Source organism: Acanthochromis polyacanthus, chromosome 2 (assembly GCF_021347895.1).
Source record: "Acanthochromis polyacanthus isolate Apoly-LR-REF ecotype Palm Island chromosome 2, KAUST_Apoly_ChrSc, whole genome shotgun sequence".
Taxonomy (NCBI): domain Eukaryota; kingdom Metazoa; phylum Chordata; class Actinopteri; family Pomacentridae; genus Acanthochromis; species Acanthochromis polyacanthus.
The window spans coordinates 36,474,495-36,495,141 of NC_067114.1; the positions used below are offsets into that span (position 1 = coordinate 36,474,495).

At 41.3% G+C, this 20,647-nt stretch overlaps 1 protein-coding gene across 1 annotated transcript; it reads right to left on the reverse strand.

Moving 5' to 3' along the window:
- Positions 1-4,060: 4,060 nt before the first annotated feature.
- Positions 4,061-9,545, reverse strand: mex3b (mex-3 RNA binding family member B). The gene is made up of 2 exons (XM_022215009.2): positions 8,840-9,545; positions 4,061-6,800 (listed from the first exon to the last, which is right to left on the reverse strand). The coding sequence occupies exons 1-2, from the start codon at positions 9,060-9,062 to the stop codon at positions 5,395-5,397; spliced, it is 1,629 nt and encodes a 542-aa protein (XP_022070701.1). The 5' UTR covers positions 9,063-9,545; the 3' UTR covers positions 4,061-5,394.
- Positions 9,546-20,647: the final 11,102 nt, after the last annotated feature.

Consider the following 20,647-nt stretch of genomic DNA (forward strand, 5'->3'; position numbering starts at 1 on the left):
TTTGGACGAAATTTTCAGGGAAGGTCAGATATGACACAAGGACCACCTGATTAGATTTTGGCAGTGGTGCTGCTTATAGTCTGGATCCATGGATTTGTTAAGGATTTCCCATTGCAAGTTAGCGTCACAGTGTCACTGTAACTATGACAATTGAACGCTGCGTCTGCTGCCTGCTTCCTGTTGACGATCACATGACTGCGATCCTACTATAAATCAACTGAGACTTATCAGTTGAAAATCATATAAGGAACAACTGATTAAATTGTGGGGCTGTTTCCAATTCTCATTAATTCCCACCTCTACATATTGTAGGGACCCTCTGTAATGAATGAGTGAGACTTTATCTTGTTCTCTGGTCGTTTATTGAACCTTCACACAGGCTACTGTGGGTTATAGCCAATGTGAAAATAACTACAAAAACCCTATAACTTAGCTCCAGAATTAGCCGCCACTCTAAGCTCTCTCCTGCCTGATACAGACACCCGCACAGAGCGTGTCTGTGTCGGCAGGGAGAGAGCTGAGAGTGGCATGCAGTGCTGACTCAGATTAAGTCATTTAATAATTTATAAATTAACAAAATAACACTCACCAGTTTCACTTGTTAACTTGCTACTTTGTTACATTTAGCACAATACAAAAAAAGACAAGAATCACATTTAATGAGATGTCTTGTGTTGCTAGACCAAACTCCACCTTACTAACAGTAGGTCAGTACAAAAAACAAATACAAACCAATACAAAACAGTAAGACTGTAGTTGTTTGAAAATATTTGTATGTAAGTACGGTGTTTCCTACATGTTTTGCTTAGATTTGAAGTATGTTGTCATGACCAGTAAGATTGATTTAGTTTAATTCTAAAGTCTTACATGGTCAAATGTATTGCTGTAAAATATTTTGATGTACTAAATTAAATTAAACTAATTTCAGCAGATTTTGCAGAAAAAGAAACGTGTAATATAATGACAGTACTATGAGTCAAGCTTGTACTGTATATCATTATTTCTTTTCTTGGCCAGGAGAAGCACAGGCCTTCTTTTAGTGAATCTTCAACCACAGGAAGCAGTATGTGAACTCCATGTGTTGCACATTTGGATAAAAACACTTGTCAGCTCTTTCCGCAGTGGTAAGATTGCTTCCTAATAATATGGTTTATAGAGTCCACTTCTGTGGCCTGTGTAAGACATTTCCATTCTAAACTTATCATTAGAGTCTGCTCTTACTATCTTGCAGCAAAGCATGTGTTTAAACGTCAGTGTTTCCAACAGGACCACATGACATGAGGATGTGCTTCAGCACAGGAAAAAGGTAGGGGAGTGAAGGAACAAGCACAGAGCAGGAACTGTTCTTTTATGAGAGAGAGGAGTATATTCTAAGAGAAGCTCAATTTAATAAATACTCTTAAGAAGAAAAATGTCTAAACTATGACCTGGCGAAGTTGCCTGACTTGAATGTAATAGAACACCGTCCGACTATTTTAAGGAGAAAGGTAGAGCAACACAGTCACTCCAACAAGAGGAGTTATCTCTGAAAAATAGCAAAACATCTGTAGAAATTTGTCATTCTCCATGCTGAAGAAGATAGAGTTTATCTTAAAAAATGGCAAATTGTCTGCACTTAAATAACACTTTTCTGCCATAGCTGTACTTAAAGCAATTTGCCATGTGTTTCTCATTCGGCCATTCACCAATGATGACATAGCTGCCATGCAAAATGCTTCCCTGCCATCAGGAGCAACTTCAGGTTCAGTGTCTTGCCCAAGGATACTTCCACATGTGGAGGGGTGTGGGATTGAACCATCAACTTTGAGATTAGTGAAAAACCAGACTACCACCTGAGGCACAACTAATAGTGAACATTAGTTGTGTCTCATACAACATACTTTAAAAAAAATGTTTTGAAAAATAATGTTCCATTGCGCTCAAATATCCAAATGCTTAACTCACAAGTAATGCATTTATGGTAAGGTGACACAGTTTTGAATCATTTAACATTTCAGTAATACAGAACAGAGGTACACTCACCTCTGTCATGTATTTTATGTGCAGGTAAGAGGATGGAGAAGTGAAAGGAACAAGCAGAGGGCAGAAAGTGCTCATTTATGACATCGGAGAGTATTCTAAGTGAGGCTCATTTTAATATACAGCATTAGCTTTAGACACATCAAGCATGATGTAGTTCAATTTAAATCAGCATGTTTACAAGTAGAAGCTAAAAATAGTTTTCATCTCCTTTTGTTTGTCCATGCCTTTGGAATGCAAGAGTCATAGTTCATTCTTTATTTTCATAATCTGTATTTTTAAAGGATCACAGATGCTTAATGAGCTTGCTTGTCTTAAACCATGATCAACACCAACAGATGACACAAAAACATTTCAAGCACAATTATAATACTAAGTTGCTCTTGCACACTAGAAAGTCATTGTCGATTGATTGCTACATTCTTACTATGAATTCAGTAATGTTTCTCTGTGAAAGCTACAAAGTCTACTTTCTGTTATCCCAGAACACAACATTAGCCACACAGTTTTTCCTTCTCTGTGCCATTGAGAGTCAATGATCCTTTGCCAGTCTTCCATACACCCCTCACATTTTTCATCCAATGTTAGGAATTGGAGTGTGAATTTTAGTGCTAGTAAAAAAAAAATCTGAAGAAAAATGCCACAAATACTATCCCTCACAAGTTTGCTGTCTGATAATGAATGTGTAATTAAAGCTTAAATAATCAGTCTATGAAGTGATTAACAACTGAAAAATGACCCACAACTATTTTGATAGTCATACTTCACCTTAAACTATTCCACCCCCCTCACACCAGATTCGAAATTGTGAGGATTTGCTGTTTTTCTCTCGTGAATGTGAACTGAATATTTTTGGGTCTTGGACTGTGGTTTGGGTAAAAACAAGCAATGTCATAGTATTACCTTTAGCTTTATGACATTGTGATATAAAATTTTCACATTTTTTATGGCATTTTACAAACCTAGCGGTTCATTGAATACTGGAAAACCACTTTCAGTTTTTCCTGTTTCATTTTCAATTGAATTTTATCCATACAGTGCAAATCCACACCATATGCTATCTCACAGCACAGTGCTGCAAACTCCCGTAGTAATTAGCATTTAAATCAAATGATCAGGCATTGCCTCTCAGAAAGGGGATGCTTTGTCTGGATAAATAACTTCAGTTGCCAAAGTTTTTTTGATTTTGTTTTTTGTTTTATTGGTTTAGCAAAATAAAACAAAATTCTTAAATGCTTCAGAAGTTAATCTTTCTTTAGAAGAAAAAATACTATAGTAGAAACTAGATAAAGTAAGTGAGACAGGAATCTACCAAATTTTGCTAGCAACTTAGCATATACAACAACAGGGCTGCAAATGATCATTATTTTCACTGTTTATTATTTATTCATTTGATCCATCACTTTTGGAAGTTAGTAAAAAATGCTCATCTTCCAGTTTCCAAAGTAGAAGAAGATATTTTAGTGTCTTTTTTTTTGTTTGAACCAACATTTTACAATCCAGAGACATTCAGCAGTCAATCATAACCGTTGACTGGATTGTTTTGTCATTTTCTTCTGTAATATTATTATAAATTACAAACTTCTAATTACCAAAATTGTGCATTCATTTTTAGGTGACTAAACGCCAATTGACTAATTGCTGCAGCTTCAAAGGAGTTTCTTCAGCAACTGATTACACAATGTATTTTTTGTAAATGTGACATTTGATAAACTCAAAAAGGAGCATCCACATTAAGGCAATCAAATATCACATTTTTTAAATTCTCAGTATCTTTTTGAACTGTTTCATTAGTCTGTCAATAACCAGAAACGACAGATTATGAGCTTAGTATTAGTGTAAATAGTGACAAAGCAGGCCATGTCCTATCAAAGAATACCATCCATAATTAAGTCACTGTGATCATTTTGCCACCTATAAGCTTCAATTAAGAACCAGAGCGACATCAAACGTTCAAATAATTATCAAACAATCCTCAACAGCACTGCAACACCAGCAGCACAAAACACAAAGGGCAGGAAGAACACAAGAAGCAAGTAGCTCATGAATGTACCATTTTTATTGGACTTATATAGAAATACTTAAAAAAAACATGAAGTAGCACCATTACTTAAGTTTTACTTTTATCATGTATAATTTTAAATGTCAGAAAAATAAAACTCTTGATACATTTTCAAATCTTGTCTCAGCAAATATAATATTAGTGTTTGACCATGAGGTCAAAGGCCCTTTATCATAAAATAAAATATACTTTGTTCTTAAACTTTGCTCAATAAAGTACATTTACGCTCAAGTAACTTCACCTACATATACATAAACAAGTGGTAAACAAATGTATTAAAATAGAAATACTAAAACTATAGTGGTGCAACAGAGGCCTGTAATTCCCACTGGAATCTAATTCATACAAATTTTAGAAAGCATAAACAGTTTCTTTGTGTTCAACTTACTAAGTTTTATACATTTCAATGTTTCATAATAATATAGAATAAAATATGCTTTATATTACTGAATAAAAAATATGCTGGATGAAGCAGATTTGAAAGACATTTTTTTTGCTGAACCTATAAAAACTCCATCCCAACAGAATACTGTCAAATACAATACACATTTTGTGGACTTGGATTTCCTCCCACAGTCGTGTGATATTAAAATAATACAGTGATCAATGCCATAAGGCCATACTAAAAAATAAACAATATTTCAACCCAGCTACAAAAAGTTCACTGAACTTAAATTAAAATATCTGTAAACATCTTTGCAATAAGAAATATAATTTTTCAAGTCAAAAAAGAATAAAATACTTCAATCTGTATTAACGTCATTTAAAACTTTCAACTTGTGGAAATTGATTCTATACATATATATGTAGGATATGTTGTTTCTCTCCCTCATACAGTTTCTGACCTAAAGCTGCAGTATCTTTGTAAGTCAATTGTCCCGTTTGGCTGGAAGCCCTCCATGTTTTCCAGCCATGGCCTCCACTCTTACAACATTCGATCGGAAAACCTGGAAGGCTCCTCCTGCTAACAGTCTACAGTTTGACCCACGTACCTCCATCCTGATCCCACTTTGTCTCTTCACCTCATAAATATAGGGTACAAATAACTAGAACTATTGATTACTATACTGTAATATTTAAAACATGCACTTAGATGTTAAAAATATTTCCCCAAGCTACAGTATATTATTAACAACTATGACGGAGCCTAAAAAGGTGTCTGTCCCTTCTGGATACTGCAGCCTCATACATACATATGTATATCTATATACACTTTCCAAATTGATGATTGGATGATCTCATTAAAGCAGTATGAAGAGTCTGTTGTTGCTATTGTAGCCAGTCTCACTGAGACAGTCAAAGACTTACACTTCTTATGAAAATATACGTATAGCCTGAGTGACGCCGGTGTGGCAGACAGGACATTTGGGCTCACTCCTCTCACAGATACGATTGGCACATTCCATACAGAAGAGGTTGTGCCCACAGGGAACCAGGGCGGCAATGACTTCACTCTCAAAGCACACGGAACAATCACGGCTGCCTTTTCGGCTCGTGCCAGATGAGGTGGAGGAGGAGGAAGAGGAGGAGGTGGACGAGGCTGATGAGTCGCAGGGAACCCCAGGGAGGTGAGGGCCTGGCAAGGATGTGATAGAGCCCGAGTAACCAGGGAAACTGAGAGAGCCTCCACCTGGGTCGCTGCGCACCCTCCGGGCTAATGGGTGCTCAATGGGCCCTCCGCTGTGGCTGTGAAGTGGAGGCGACATCCTAGGTTGTGGGGTACAACCATTAACTCTTCTCTGGTTCGCAACTATCCCATTGGCATTAGTGGATGTGTTGGTTGGGAATATGGCTGAGGTGGAGGTGGGGGAGCTGCCTCCGGTGGAGGAGGGGGTCATGCGACTATCATATGGTGACCAAAGGAGGCCTGGTGGGGCTGGTGTAGGGTCAAACCCTGATGAGGAGTCAAAAGTCATATCAGTGCAGTCAGGTGAGATGACCTCACTTCCGTAAACAAACCCGTTGCCATTGGTGTTGACATTGATATTGTTGTTATTGTTGTTGCCATTGTTGTTGGTGGTGGTATAACTGAGTGCAGGGCTGGGGGGGCTGTAGTCAGCCATGCGCGAGCTGTTGTTACCAAAGTAAGAGTCTGTCGATGCGCTGCCCAAGGAGGACGACGAGTCATTGCGGTAGTTGGAGAAGGGTTTGCGCACTGAGGTGGGTGTCATTCCCGCACTGGGCTTGGACCACAGGGTGGCATGCCCATGCAGATCAAAACCTACATCAGTCCCATTTGCATGAAAGTCATTTTCATCCTGGAGCTCAATAAGACCTCCTGTCCTCATGGCAATGTGGGCTTCGATCTCTTCACGTGCTCGGTCTACATTCTCTGGCATCCCTGTCACCTCGAACACCGGCTCCTTGTCTCGGCTTGGTGTCACAATGTAGGTGTGGGTCTGCTGCTGGATGCGCTTTATGGTGGCGCCCTTGGGGCCTACAACCAGCCCCACAACACGGTAAGGCACCCGAACTTGGATGGTGGTCTGTCCAGGCAGGTTAGGTGGTCCAGGAACTGGGGTGCCACTCCCATTCAGGCTGGTGTTTTTGTTCCGGGAGGCTCGGATCATGGAGAAGTGCTCCGCAGCAGAAATGATCTCCCTCCTGGCCATAGCTACATCCTCCCTCCTGCCTGTTACCACAAAAACAGGCTCCTCGCCTCGAACTGGAGTCTTGATGTAGGTGTTGGTCTTTGCTCGCAATGCTTTGATCTTGCAACCTGAGGCATGGAAGTAAGAGACGAAAGTAAGAGTAGGTTTCATAGTAACAACACCTACAAATATGTCATGTATTATACTAATACTTCTGGACTATTCATAACAGATGCCGGACATTTATTATCTTTTGATAGGCCAGTGGTCTCAAAAACAAGTGAAACCGCCCCTTTTAAAGAAGAACAAATTCACAAAACCACATGCTACCACCATAAACATGCAGCAAAACAAAAATAAGATAGAAGACACACTTCTGGATACATGATGTGCCAACACAAAGGGTGTTTCAAGCTGATTTGTCACAACAATACAGTCAGGATTTACAGCAACTACTGCTGAACTGCTGATATTTATACTCATAGTGTTACGAAAAGAGTGGAAAAGCTACTTAAACACTTTCACAGTCTGGTACCAGTTCATTCCACCACATACATACATGTCTTTATGACCAAAATTAGATCAACTGAGGAAATAGAATGGCATAGTTAGCAAAGCAAGCCAGCCGAGCAGGACAGGGTGATGTAATCAATACAGGTAAACCTACCTAAAATCAATTTGCACATCCAATTCAAATCTCTAGGATACAGTCACAGATGAATGCCTGTGGATCCCCCAAAATGCTGTTTGACAAAATAACTCCCGATATGCACATGCTCGGCATAATCCAGGACACACTGCCAAAATCACACAAGAGTTTCTAAAGAACCTGACTTGATTCCAATAGAACACCTTCAAGCTCACACACACACACACACACACACACACACACACACACACACACACACACACACACACACACACACACACACACACACACACCTCTTTATCATCAAAGTGAGACTGGCTGAGGAAACAGCCTGAGAAGAATGACATAATTAGCAGAGCAGCCAGCTGAGTGGGACAGGGTGATGTAATCAGTAGAGGAGGGTAAACCTACATAAACTCATTCTGTGCATCCAATTCAAATCTCTGGGATTACCTCGTAATGAGAGAATATTGAACTGGTGTTAAGTAAATGGAGTCTCTTTTATGAGGCTCGCTGTCTTAAAATAATACCCGAGGTCATGGTTAATCCAGTTTTTGTTTTTTTTCACATCACGCTCCTAACCTGATAAACCCGACACAGGGGGCTGTGTGAGGGTATGAGATGTAAACAAATCTGCTTCACTAATGTCACGCTGCAGCTGTTTGGAAATGTAGGGCTGGAGATGGCGGTTCTTCGCAATCCCTTTTGTTTTTCTGGGAACCGCAGTAGCAGCACAGGGAGGGGAAAAGATTCCGCATATGTAACCAAGCACCAGTACCGCCCTGCAGCCCTACAGCTGGGAGACTGGAGCTGGATCTCTGCAGCTATGGGCGTCTGCTCTCTGTGGCAAGGTAAGATCGTGACCGCTGTCCTAATTTGATCTTGTGCTGATCACCATCGCAGCCACAAAACAAAGCGATCCGCAGAAAGAAAAAAAAGATTGCAAATATGAGGTTATATGGCAGCATGGCTGTCTGACCTACATGTCCTCATCATGACTGTAATAACACCTGTCATGTCACTGCTGCTCCTCACACACACGTTGAGGAAACGTTCTCTGAGCTGAGCTCCATTCATGACTAGAACTTAAAGAGGCTTTGCTTGGCTCAGAAGAATACACCAAAGCAGCAGGACTCTTTTGGGCTCAGACAGAACAACCCCAATGGGCGGTTATTCCACTTCTTGAATCAGACTCTGCTACTCGCTGCGTGTGTTTCTAGAGGATCAGTGTGTGACGAACTGTCAGACAAAAACTAATGTCCATGTTTTACTGACACGATCATCACTTGGTGGACTGTAGCGATGCCGAATTCTCCATATATTTTGAAATTCACTTTATCCACGCTGTTGCGCAGAGCAGCAACACGGTTAAGACAACAGCAGGCATTCTCTGACTGTGTGTTGGCATTCTGTCCCTCCCACACAGTCAAACAGCTGCTGGAGTGTTTGGGTGCATGGCCATGGCTCCTGCAGGACAAAATACAGACGCAAAGAGTCTGGGAACAGTGAAACACACACCTTGTCTGCCCACAATCTCAGCCACATGCTCGGAGCTGGGGACCGGGACGCATTCGGTCATGTTGACGCTCTTTTTCCGGGGCTCCTGGTTGTTGTCGTACAGCGGGTTCTCGTCGTTGTCCAAGCCGAGCAGAGACAGCTGGTCCAAGGCGATCTGCAGGGCTCGCTGGTCGTCCAGTGCGTCTCCCTGGACGCTGCTGTCAGCGAACAGCGAGCTGGGCATCTCTGCGGCTCCGCTGGGTTGCGGTATCGGTAAGAAGGCAAAATAAAGGAGGGCAAGAAGGAGTGGAAGGAGAGGGAAGGAGGAGGGGAGAGGCACCGGACCCGTTTTTTTTTTCTTAAAGACAACTGGTCAGTGCAAATAAATCAGTGCGGCTGAGGAGGGAAAGAAAAACAGCGCATGGAGCAACAAAAAAAGCATCCACCCCCTTTGTGTTTCCGATCAAAACTGGATGTCCCGATCCGATCCGACCTGGGCTACGCTCTTGTACGGAAAGACGACAAACAAAAAGCGTATTTATTCCAGAGCCGGCAGCGGCCACAGTGCTAACGTTCCTCCCGGACAAAGGGCCCCTCCCCGGCTGGCCTCCTCCGCTGCTCTGCTGCTTCTGTCTGAGTCTCCGGCCAGACGGAGAGATGTGCGGGTGACGTCACCGCCAGGGCAGGGACGATGCGGTGCAGCGAGCTCATTAGCATACCGGCCAGCTGATTGGCTGCGTGTGGGTGAATGGGCGGGTCTGTGTGAGAAGGCACGCCCGCTTCTTTGTTCCCTGTGTCTCTGTTTGTCTCTCACTCCGAGGAAACCGTCTACGCTCTCGTCTGGTCTGTTTCTCTGCCTGCTGCTACATGCAGTTACAGCTCACATTAACAGCAATATGAATTCAATAAGCTGATAGTCATGATCTGTGGTTTCCTGCCTGATGCTGTTTGTGATTTTCACTCCGATGCAACATTTTTCTGTCACCTGACCACACTACTTTGTGATTTTAAACTGATAGTGATGATGATATTGATTTGGTTGCTAGAGACTCCAGCTGTAAAACATTATAAAAAACAATAGATGTCCATGTGCTCTGTGTCTGTAATTGATCCTGATGGTGCTTTTTGCTTTGCACTAGTGTTGGACTAATTAAAAAAAGTTGTTTTTAAAAGAGAGAGAGAAACACAAAGAAGTAAAGTTGGTTGGTTTTGATATTTAGCTGTTTTTACACAGTGCAGTGGGGTCTATAGGATCACAAACAATGAGGATGCCATGTCAATAAAAACAACAGTAAGAGCAGCACATTAAAGAAGGATTAGATTATGCAGTCAGTTTAGAATTACACAAGATAGTTTTATACATTTTTACATTTTTAGAGGAGAAAATACTTTAGTCACCCACACATATTTATAAATGGAAAAAGCTACTGAGCAGGTGGGTGGTATCAGCTGATCATCCACAGGAGGCACATCTGCAAGAATGATGGTGTTTAGATGTATTTGTAAGGCTGCTTTCCTATAGTTAGATGAAAGAAATAACTCAAGTTATTCATTCCTGAATTCAATTCGATTTCAATTCAGGAAACTTTATTTGTCCCATGAGGGCAATTTAAGATTTTTTAAAATCTAATAATGATAATTCTTATTATAAGCATGCATTGTGTCACAATATGTCATACAAGTGACCACCTATTGTAGAATTTAAAAGGCCAGTACACTGAGAGCAGTGGATGATGCAAGCTAATGATAAACTTTATTTTATTAAACAAAATATGTTAAATTTAAATTCTCTATTCTCAAATATCTATAAAACAGTTTACATATTTTCTGCATCATAAAACACGGTTTAACAATTGGCTATATTTTACACTGCAATACAAGAATTTTCTACTTTTGTTAAATAAAACATGAATCCCATTGAATTCTCAGAAACTCAAATATCCATGCTCTTTGTATTTTTTTTATTAAATTTTTTGTACCGGGGCTCCCATTTAACAGAGAAAAACCTTCCCGTTTTTAAGTAATAAAGCATGAAAAGAGTATTTATTTCACATCAAATCCAACAGAACTGTTTTGGTAACATGACCTAGAAGCATTTTTTAATTTTTTTGTATGTCTTTCCCTTCAGTATTGTTTAGTAATATAAGGCTCAGGCATTAGGAATATTGCAGAGTGATGCAGTGTTTGCAGTTATGGATCTCCATTGCCTGACAGAGGTAGGAGGATGGTGGAGGGGTGAGGGTAGGAGAGTTTGGTCAAGGGGCGTTTGGCCAACACAAAGGGTGTTTCAAGCTGATTTAAAACCATTTTGACCAGAAACACTTTGCTTTGTCACCTCACTCCTGGAGCACAATAGCAATGCTAATGAGGAGCCACTCAGGAATTGAAGGAGGCGATGTGGTGGGACTCTCTTGTTAATATCTGACACATCAGCTTCACCCAAACATTTATACTTCCCAAAATATGGAGGTGTGTAAAGATATATAGCCTTTCATTTATATTTACTGGCCTGCAAGCACTTGAAATGAGGTTTACTGAGTATACAAGCACTGGAATCAACCAGTACAATGCACATCATGTGTACATTCTTAAAAAATAAACAACTCTCTGATTGCCAAAATCACAAGATTCCTTAAGCAAATATCCATACTGAGCTCAATCAAGCTTTGACACCAGGAAAGTTAAATGCAGTATCAGTTGACAACAGTCTCACATCAAGATCTTCACCAGCAGATGGAGTTACCAAGTTGATACTTATATGGAGATATTAAATTTCCATTTCTCTGTCCAAGTTGGCTTAAAGGTTTAGCTTTAGAAGCTTGTTCTGAAATTTGAAGGTAGAAATTGGCAAAAGAATCTCAAACACGTGATCATTTTAGTAGCTGAAATTCAAATCGAAATTCTCTCCAGCTCATAGAACTCCCCGGAAAGAGCTGAAGATGACTTAACATTTGTTTGTTGACGGGTAAGAAGCATTTTCTAAGCACAGTGTATTATTCACCTTCTTTTAACCTCTGAAATCACCCAATTTTAGTCATAGACATGGGTAGGACAACCAAAAATAATATGTATTTCAGTGGTTACAAATGTGTACAGAGATGTTGTGATCAGCAGACATGTACATGTATAGGACTCATATATTTCATGATCAGGTGTTTCTTTTATAAACTTTTTCTTTTTAAAATCATAAATAATTATCTGCAAACTCTGCATCAAATGGAATAGCGGTTAAGTGTCGAATCATCTCCCACAGAATATCTCTGGGTTGCTGGTGGCTGCACCTGACATCTGAAATGCAACCGGCTTTCCAGAAATCACATCCGTTCTGGCGTAGAAACATGCACCCTTAGGGTGCTCTTCTGCATGGAATCCATAACTTTGTTCCTTGTAGAGACATGACCTAAAGCAACACTTCTTGCAGCTGCATTTATTTACGTACGTTACCGTCTCTCTTCCATTTGCTTTTGTTCACAGTTCTGCAGGAAGGCTCTCCTCAGCTTTGAGGGTCTGGTGAAATAAAGTGCTACTGAATTGAATTAACAGCCTGGAGTTGCCCACAGTGGGTCCCACTGCTCTCTCTTAAGCCCAGGCAGACACTGACTGCTGCATCATTGCTGATATTTGTTGTTTGGTATTAGGCGTTAGCCAGCTGCTTAGAGGCGATTACCCGTATGCCTTTTAATGAGAGGAAGAAAAGCTTAGCCTGCTCTAAACCAGAGAGCGACGGAGACAGACAGGGCTTAGTAATCACTCTGCCAGTCAGTGCGCTGTAGCTGCAGGGCTGCAGACACAGACACTGGGTCACAGTAAACAGCAGGTCACAGGATACAGAGCAGCCTGTCTGCACAGTCCTCCTGACTCTAACACCCTGACCTCATGCACACTGATACAGTACACAGGCTTCCTGCTGCAACTACAGGTTATAGGTCCGTGTATATTTTGGTAATTGGATTTTCCATTCTTAAACGGGTATTGAAAAACAAAAAACGAGTGGTTATTTAATTTTCGTTTTAAAATGCAAAAAATCAAATTGAAATACAAGGCGTTTTTCCTTTTCATGATCAAAAAGTGATATATGAAATTTTAAAAATGCTTTGATTTTCATTTTATATTTAGAGTAACAAAAATAAAATCAAGAAGAAACAAAAACGAAAAAAGGTCAGTTTCTTAATTTTCTCCAGGTTGTTAATTCAAGTGGAAGTGTGGAGCCAAAGGACAACAAGATCCTCAGAGGATGGAGCCAGAGAGCAGTGATTGGTCAGACCATAGATATGTAGAGAAGACAGCGCGTTAGCTATCTAGTCTTCCACCTATGTATTGTCGGCACGTCTGGTAGCATCTCTGGCTGCTGTTGACCTTGTTTTTGGAGTAAAACACAGTAAGAAGATAAATAATTCTAACCAGTTGCGTTGCTTTGTCCTACGTTAAGTCAGCGACTTGTGAAGAATTGTGTTTTGTTGTGTTTGAGCAGTTGGTCCGGACGCGTTAGCTAGCTAAGCAGCTAAGTTAGCTAGCGGGCTAATTAACACAGGTGACAAACTTACCGCTGAACACCTGTGTTAGTTGCTGCCGCAGGTGTCCGTCATTAGAATGAACTTCTCAGCCTGTATTTCTCTGCTGTGTATTTTAGCTTTTAAAAAGGTTATTTTATTTTAAGGTTAACTGAAACCCGTTCAGCTGCTCTGAAGTTTAACATTCAGCTGGTTTGAATTAAACTGCGCTTAACTTAACATTGCGCAACATTACCTCTCTGAATCTCCATAATTTCTTTAAATTCTTTCTCTCTTCCACTGCTCAAGTTCAATCCAGTATATAAAGTGACACATTAATAGTGAATAAATGAACAACCAGCCATTGTATTTATTTATTATTGCATGTATTTGTAGTAAAACATGAGTTAAAAACATCCTACTTTTGGATCTAGAACTGCACAAATCGTTCATTTTCAGTCACCTGACGAGTTAAACTCCTCTTATGTGAGGTTGAAGCAGAAAGTCTGAGTTAATAAAGAAAGTTGTTTATACTTTGCTATACCTGTTATCTCTGACTAAGGCTATAGTTTTTGTTGAGCCAATTTACACATAGAAACTTTGTTCAGGAAGCTTTCTCAATAGCTCAGAGGACAGGCTGCTTTTTACACAACCTTGTAAAGAATGTCTGCCAATGCTTTCAGCAGAAACACAACACTTCCTGAACAGCTATTCTGAGGCTATGAGGGTGAACATTTGAGAGTCTATCAGTGTGTTTGTTTGTCGTCGTTCTGTTTCTAGGTGGAAGCTGAATTAGTGAGGATGACTCCTGCTCCTGTCATCTCTAAGCTCCTCACACATCTTTCCCTGCACATGAGGAAAATCATTCCTGTAGAAAGCAGGTATGTTTGTCGTTATTATAAAAAGATGTTGCCTGGTGACCTGTCAGAAACTCATCATACAGAGTCAGCCAAAATAATGTTTACACACATCAGGAAACAAACTGCTGTTGAGGTCTGTGTTTTTAGGTTTAACTCCACAGTTTCTGAATGAACTGATAGATTTTTGTGGGGTTTTTTTCCTGATCAATGTGGACATTATAATTGATGGTAACATTTACTGATCATATAATCAGCATGACAATATAACAGTATAACATTATGACCGCCTGACTAATACTGTGTTGGTCCCTTTATGCTGCAAAAACTCCTCTGACCCAGTGGTTCATCAGAACCCCTGGGGATGTCCTGTGGGTTGCAGGGTGGGTCCTACCTAGACCAGGCTGATCCTGGACCATCCTACAGATGCTCAGTCAGATCTGGATGTGGGGAGTGTGGAACTCAGGTGAACAGCTGAGCTCTGTCATGTTCCTCGGACCACTCCTGAGCAGTTTGTTTGACCTGCTGAGAGTGGCAGCTGGCATCAAGGACTGCTGTTGCCATGGAGACTGGGGGGTTGTTTGTCCTGCAGTGTTAAGATGGTAGTACATGTCAAACATCCACATGAATGTCCAAGTTTACAGCAGAATGTTCCATTAGAACAAGATGATGGATGTTGTTCTCTTCAGCTGTCAGTGATCAGAATGTTGTGGCTGATCGGTGGATCTGTCTGCCTTTACTCTGACAGAGTTATACAAAAGTGTAGTATGTGTGCAGTGCAGAAGAGATTTACTTTATTGTATGCAGGGTTTTTTTGTTTGTTTTTTTAAAGGAGAGCTTTTTTTTTTATCCACCTGAATGAAGACCCCATCTTTCCCTTCAAAGGATAGTTAATAATTACTACAGCTTTCATAGTGGTCCCATCAGAGAAAAGCATATCCATATACAGATTTTTATTAATTCCAGGGCTGGTTCAGTAAAAATTATAAAAACTACATCCTACATCAGATAATTTTGTCACAGTTGGAATTTTGCAGACTGAGAGATGGTTGAGAAGGTTTGCAGTTCTTGTTTTAGCAAAATATGTGAGAATAGAAGATCTTTATTGTCATTGTACATGAAATTATCTGCAAACCAGCAAAGTGCATCAGTCTGAGATATCTAAAAATAAAGAAAAATGCTTACAAAGCCAATAATAAACCGAATATTTTAAGAGAATATTCTAAAAAGGAAAGAAAAGCTCCATTCTCACTCCTCTCAGGATAAACTGTCATTAAAATTGACTTTAAATTTAACTTCAACGCGAGATAAAAACATTTACTTTCATTACTGATGTCAAGTTTTCATAAAGTTCATGCAACGTTTATAAAAAGGAGACTTGATCATTTTAAAAATGGCCGCCAAAGCGTAATCTCACTTGTGTCTTAGGATAAATTTACTTGTATTACCCTAAGGTACTTCCATACCAAAGGGGACCTTTGCATCATGATTTGAAGTCAAAAGTTGATTAACCTCCCTACTATATGTGAGTTTAGCTGATTAAAGTATGAGTCTGTGCTACAATATTATTTATGATTTAAATTGACATTATAATATTTAGGGTCAAACCCTACAGTATTGAGATTATGAAATCAAATATTCTATAAAATGTAAATACACTGAACTAATTTGGATATATTTAAGTGAGACACTACAATATTGTCTGACATAAATCTATCTAAATCAAAATTTTAATCATTTTTACTCCAAACATTGACTGGACTGATTTAAATATTAAAATCACTCATTTCTACTTCTCTGCTGTATGTTCAAACCTGAGGCTTTAAATAGAAACACACAAGTATCTGTTTGAAGGAACTTCTGCAGCGTCCTGGTTCAGAACATGATAGAATTATAGACAAACTTTAACAAAAGCTGCCTGAGAGTTTACAGGTTTTTATGTTAGATTTCTTCAGTAATTTAATGAGTTATCAGCAAAAATCAAGTGTTCATTTGATGAACTTCATTTCCTAAAACATCCAGAATTGGAGCTAATGTCTTTGGCAATTGTAAAGTTTCTGCTCCTTCAAAGTTCACAACACAATGGATTGTCTGTGTAGGTTCTCATTCATCCAGGTCATGGTATCCAAAGTTGTTTAAATCAATCCACTGGACTTTAAGAAAGTTCCTTGAAGACGTTTCACCTCTCATCCAAGAAGCTTCTTCAGTTCTGGTGGGGGTTGGTGTTGCCTCAGCTTTTAAACCTCTGTGCGGTGTGTCCAGGGCTATTATTCCAAAGACCAAAACCAAAACTCGTCTGACTGCAACATTTTGTGGACTAAAGGCTGTACTATGTCATTTTAAGAATGACACGGTATACTATGAAGTTTTCTGAGCGACATGCTATACTATGACATTTTCAGAGCGACATGCTATATTATGACGTTTTTAGAGTGACATGCTATACTCTGTCGTTTTAAGAGGAACATGCTATACTATGATGTTTTTAGAGCAACATGCTATACTATGTCGTTTTTAGAGCGACATGTTATACGATGACGTTTTTACAGCGACATGTTATACTATGACGTTTTTAGAGTGACGTGCTACACGATGATGTTTTTAGAGCGACATGCTATACTATGATGTTTTCTGAGCGACATGCTATAGTATGATATTTGTTGAGCGACATGCTATACTCCTCCGAAGGATCGCCACCTTGTCGCGGTCTGTGGGCTTGTGTGCCTCAGAGACCCCTAGAGCTATACCGGCGGGAGCTTCATCTCCTGGTAGGGTCACCCAAGCCGGACAGGTCGAAGGGTAGAAGTCAGACGAAGCACAATCCACCGGTCCTCCAGGTTAGGGGGTTGGGCACAGGGCTAACAATTCTGTCCCGGAAAACAAATATGTTATGGAAATGGCAACAAAGAAAAAAAACACTACTGGGCGCGATGGGCTGTTAGAGTCATCGGAAGATACTCACATGAATGACAGTGGCGAAAGCCGAAAGGAAACCACTGACAGGAAGATGGTAGTCATGAGCGCCAAATCCAAGACCAGAATTGGATTCTGGAATGTAAGAACCATGTACGAGACAGGAAAACTGGCACAGGTCACAGCTGAGATGAGAGTTACAACCTGCACATCCTTGGAGTCAGCGAGAGCAGATGGAAAGGTTCAGGCAGGCAAAAAACCAGCACAGGAGAGACAGTGCTATATTCTGGAAGAGAAGATAACCAGCACCATGAGGGAGTAGCCATCATCCTCAAGAAAGGACTCGAAAAGTGTCTGATGGAGTGGAAGCCAATCAACAGCAGGCTCATGAAGGTGAGTTTGAAAGGGAGACACATCAACACAACCGTCATCCAATGCTTCCCACTGACAAATGACAGTGATGAAGACAGCAAGGACGCCTTCTACGAACAGCTGCAAGCGGAACTGGAGAACAAACCATGTCATGAGATGAAGATATTGATGGGAGATCTCAATGCAAAGGTTGGAAATGACAACAGGAACTATGAAAGAGCCTTGGGGAGAGAAGGATGTGGCACCATGAATGACAATGGAGAGAGGCTACTGGAAATCTGTACCACCTATGATTTCGATCATTGGAGGGACGCTCTTTCCGCACCAAGATGTCAACAAGCTGACCTGGTACTCCCCCAATGGAAGAGACAAGAACCAGATTGACCACCTGATGATCAACGGGATGTGGAGGCGATCACTGCGGGACATCAGAGTGAGAAGAGGAGCTTGTGGTCACAAGGTGGTGACCACCACCTTGTGACCACAACACTGAGGCTGAAGTTGAGGAAGACCGGACCCAGTCAGAGAAGGCGATAACACTTTGATGTGGAGAAACTACGGGACCTTAAAGTTAAGAGCGCCTTCACCGTACAGTTAAAGAATCGGTTCCAGGTGCTAGCAGATGCTGAAGACCAGATGCAGCCAGACTCAGGAGACATCAATGTAAAGTGGCAGCAGCTCAAGACAGCATATCAGCAGACCTGCAAAGCCTGCCTTGGAATGAAGCAGAGGAAGAGGAAGGAGTGGATCACTGAGGATACCTGGCATGCCATTGAGAACAGAAGAACTCTCAAGAGGAAAGCCATGGAGGCCAAATCAGAGTGACAGAAAGACAGATACAAGCAACAGTACAGGGAAGCAAACCGAACAGTGAAGAGGATGACAAGAACAGACAAGCGGAACCACATAGACAACCTTGCAAGCCAGGCAGAAGAGGCAGCAAGCAAGGGAGAACAAGGTAGAGTCTACAAGATCACCAAGCTGGTGTGTGGCAGGTACAGAGGAAGCAATGACGCTCCGATCATGGACAAGCAGGGGCGACTACTCACGACAGAAGCCGAGCAAGATGCACGATGGTCTGAACACTTCAGTGAAGTTCTTAACAGACCACCACCACCAACAGAGCCAGATATACAGGAGGTAGAGTCTGACCTAGCTGTCAACACCAACCCCCCAGGAAAAGAAGAGATTATAGCAGCCATCAAGCCCCTCAAGAACGGAAAATCCCCTGGACAAGACAATCTCAGTGCAGAACTATTTAAAGCAGATCCACAGCTAGCAGCAGACATACTCCAGCCACTCCTTACAGCCATCTGGGAGGGGAAGAAGTTACCTGATGATTGGACAGAGGGAGTCATTGTGAAGATCCCAAAGAAAGGTGCCCTCAGCAACTGCAATAACTGGCGAGGAATTACTCTGCTATCCGTTCCCAGCAAAATCCTGGCCAAGATCATCACCCAGCGAATGACCAACGCAGTGGACCAGCAACTGAGAAGAGAACAAGCAGGGTTCCAGAAGGGGAAGGGATGCACAGATCAGATCTTTACTCTGCGCAATATCATTGAGCAGTGCACAGAGCGCCAGAGGCAGCTCTACATCAACTTGTAGACTTCGAGAAGGCTTTCGATAGTGTGCATCGGGAGAGTCTGTGGTGCATCCTTTGAGCTTACGGGATGCCACAACAGATTGTCGACATCATCAAGAGCTTCTACAACAACTTCACATGCAGAGTAGGCAATAGCGAAACCAGCTTTGAAGTAAAGACTGGAGTCAGACAAGGCTGTACAATGTTGGTGATGCTCTTCAACATGACCATTGACTGGGTCATGAGACGCACAACAGAAGATCAGTCACGAGGCATCAGATGGACACTGTTCTTAACACTGGAGGACCTAGATTTTGGGGATGATCTAGCCCTGGTCTCCCATACCCACCAGCACATGCAGGAGAAGACAACCCGACTCAGCACTTATGCACAGCAAGTTGGCCTGAAGATCAGCCAAAAGAAGACAGAAGTGATGCTGCTGAACATTTCAAACCCTGCACCAATACAAGTGAACGGAGAAGACCTGCCAACAACTGAAGAGTTCACTTACCTTGGAAGCGCAGTAAGGCATGATGGAGGAGCAGGGAGTGACATCAAGAACCGTCTGAACAAGGCCAGAAACACCTTCAGAATGCTCAACAACGTATGGAGGTCCTCCCAGTACAGCACTAAGACCAAGCTGAGGATCTACCAGAGCTGTGTGTTGTCCACCCTACTATATGGCTCCGAATGCTGGAGGATGACAGAGAGTGACATCACTAAGCTGTCAGTCTTCCACACCAAGAACCTCAGGAGAATACTTCGAATCTTTTGGCCTGAGACCATCTCCAATCAACAGCCACTTGCACGCTGCAGTCAAGACAGCATGGAGACTATCATCATGCGAAGGCAATGGAGATGGATTGGGCACGTCTTGAGAAGAGAGCAGGACAACATCACCCGCACAGCCCTTCACTGGACACCTGAAGGGAAGCAAAAGAGAGGAAGGCCAAGAAACACCTGGCGCTGAACTGTGGAGGCAGAGATCAAGACCATGAACCACACTTGGGGTACCATCCAGAAGCTGGCCCAGAACCGACAGAAGTGGCGATCCTTCGTAGCCTCCCTACATGCCATTCGGCATAATGGGCATGAGATGAGATGAGACATGCTATACTCTGTCGTTTTAAGAGGAACATGCTATACTATGACGTTTTAAGAGGGACATGCTATACGATGACGTTTTTAGAGCGACATGCTATACTATGATGTTTTCTGAGTGACATGCTATAGTATGATATTTGTTGAGCGACATGCTATACTCTGTCGTTTTAAGAGCAACATGCTATACTATGACGTTTTAAGAGCGACATGCTATACTATGACATTTTAAGAGTGACATGCTATACTATAACATTTTTATAGCAACATGCTATAGTATGATGTTTTAAGAGCGACATGCTATACTATGACATTTTCTGAGCAACATGCTATAGTATGACATTTTTTGTACGACATGCTATACTATGACATTTCTTGGGTGACACGCTATACTATAGGCTTTTTCAAATGACATATTACGATGATTGTTTTGACAACATGTCATACTATGATGTTTTTAGAGCGACACGCTATACTATAGACTTTTTTTTTATAACAATGTTTTTATTGG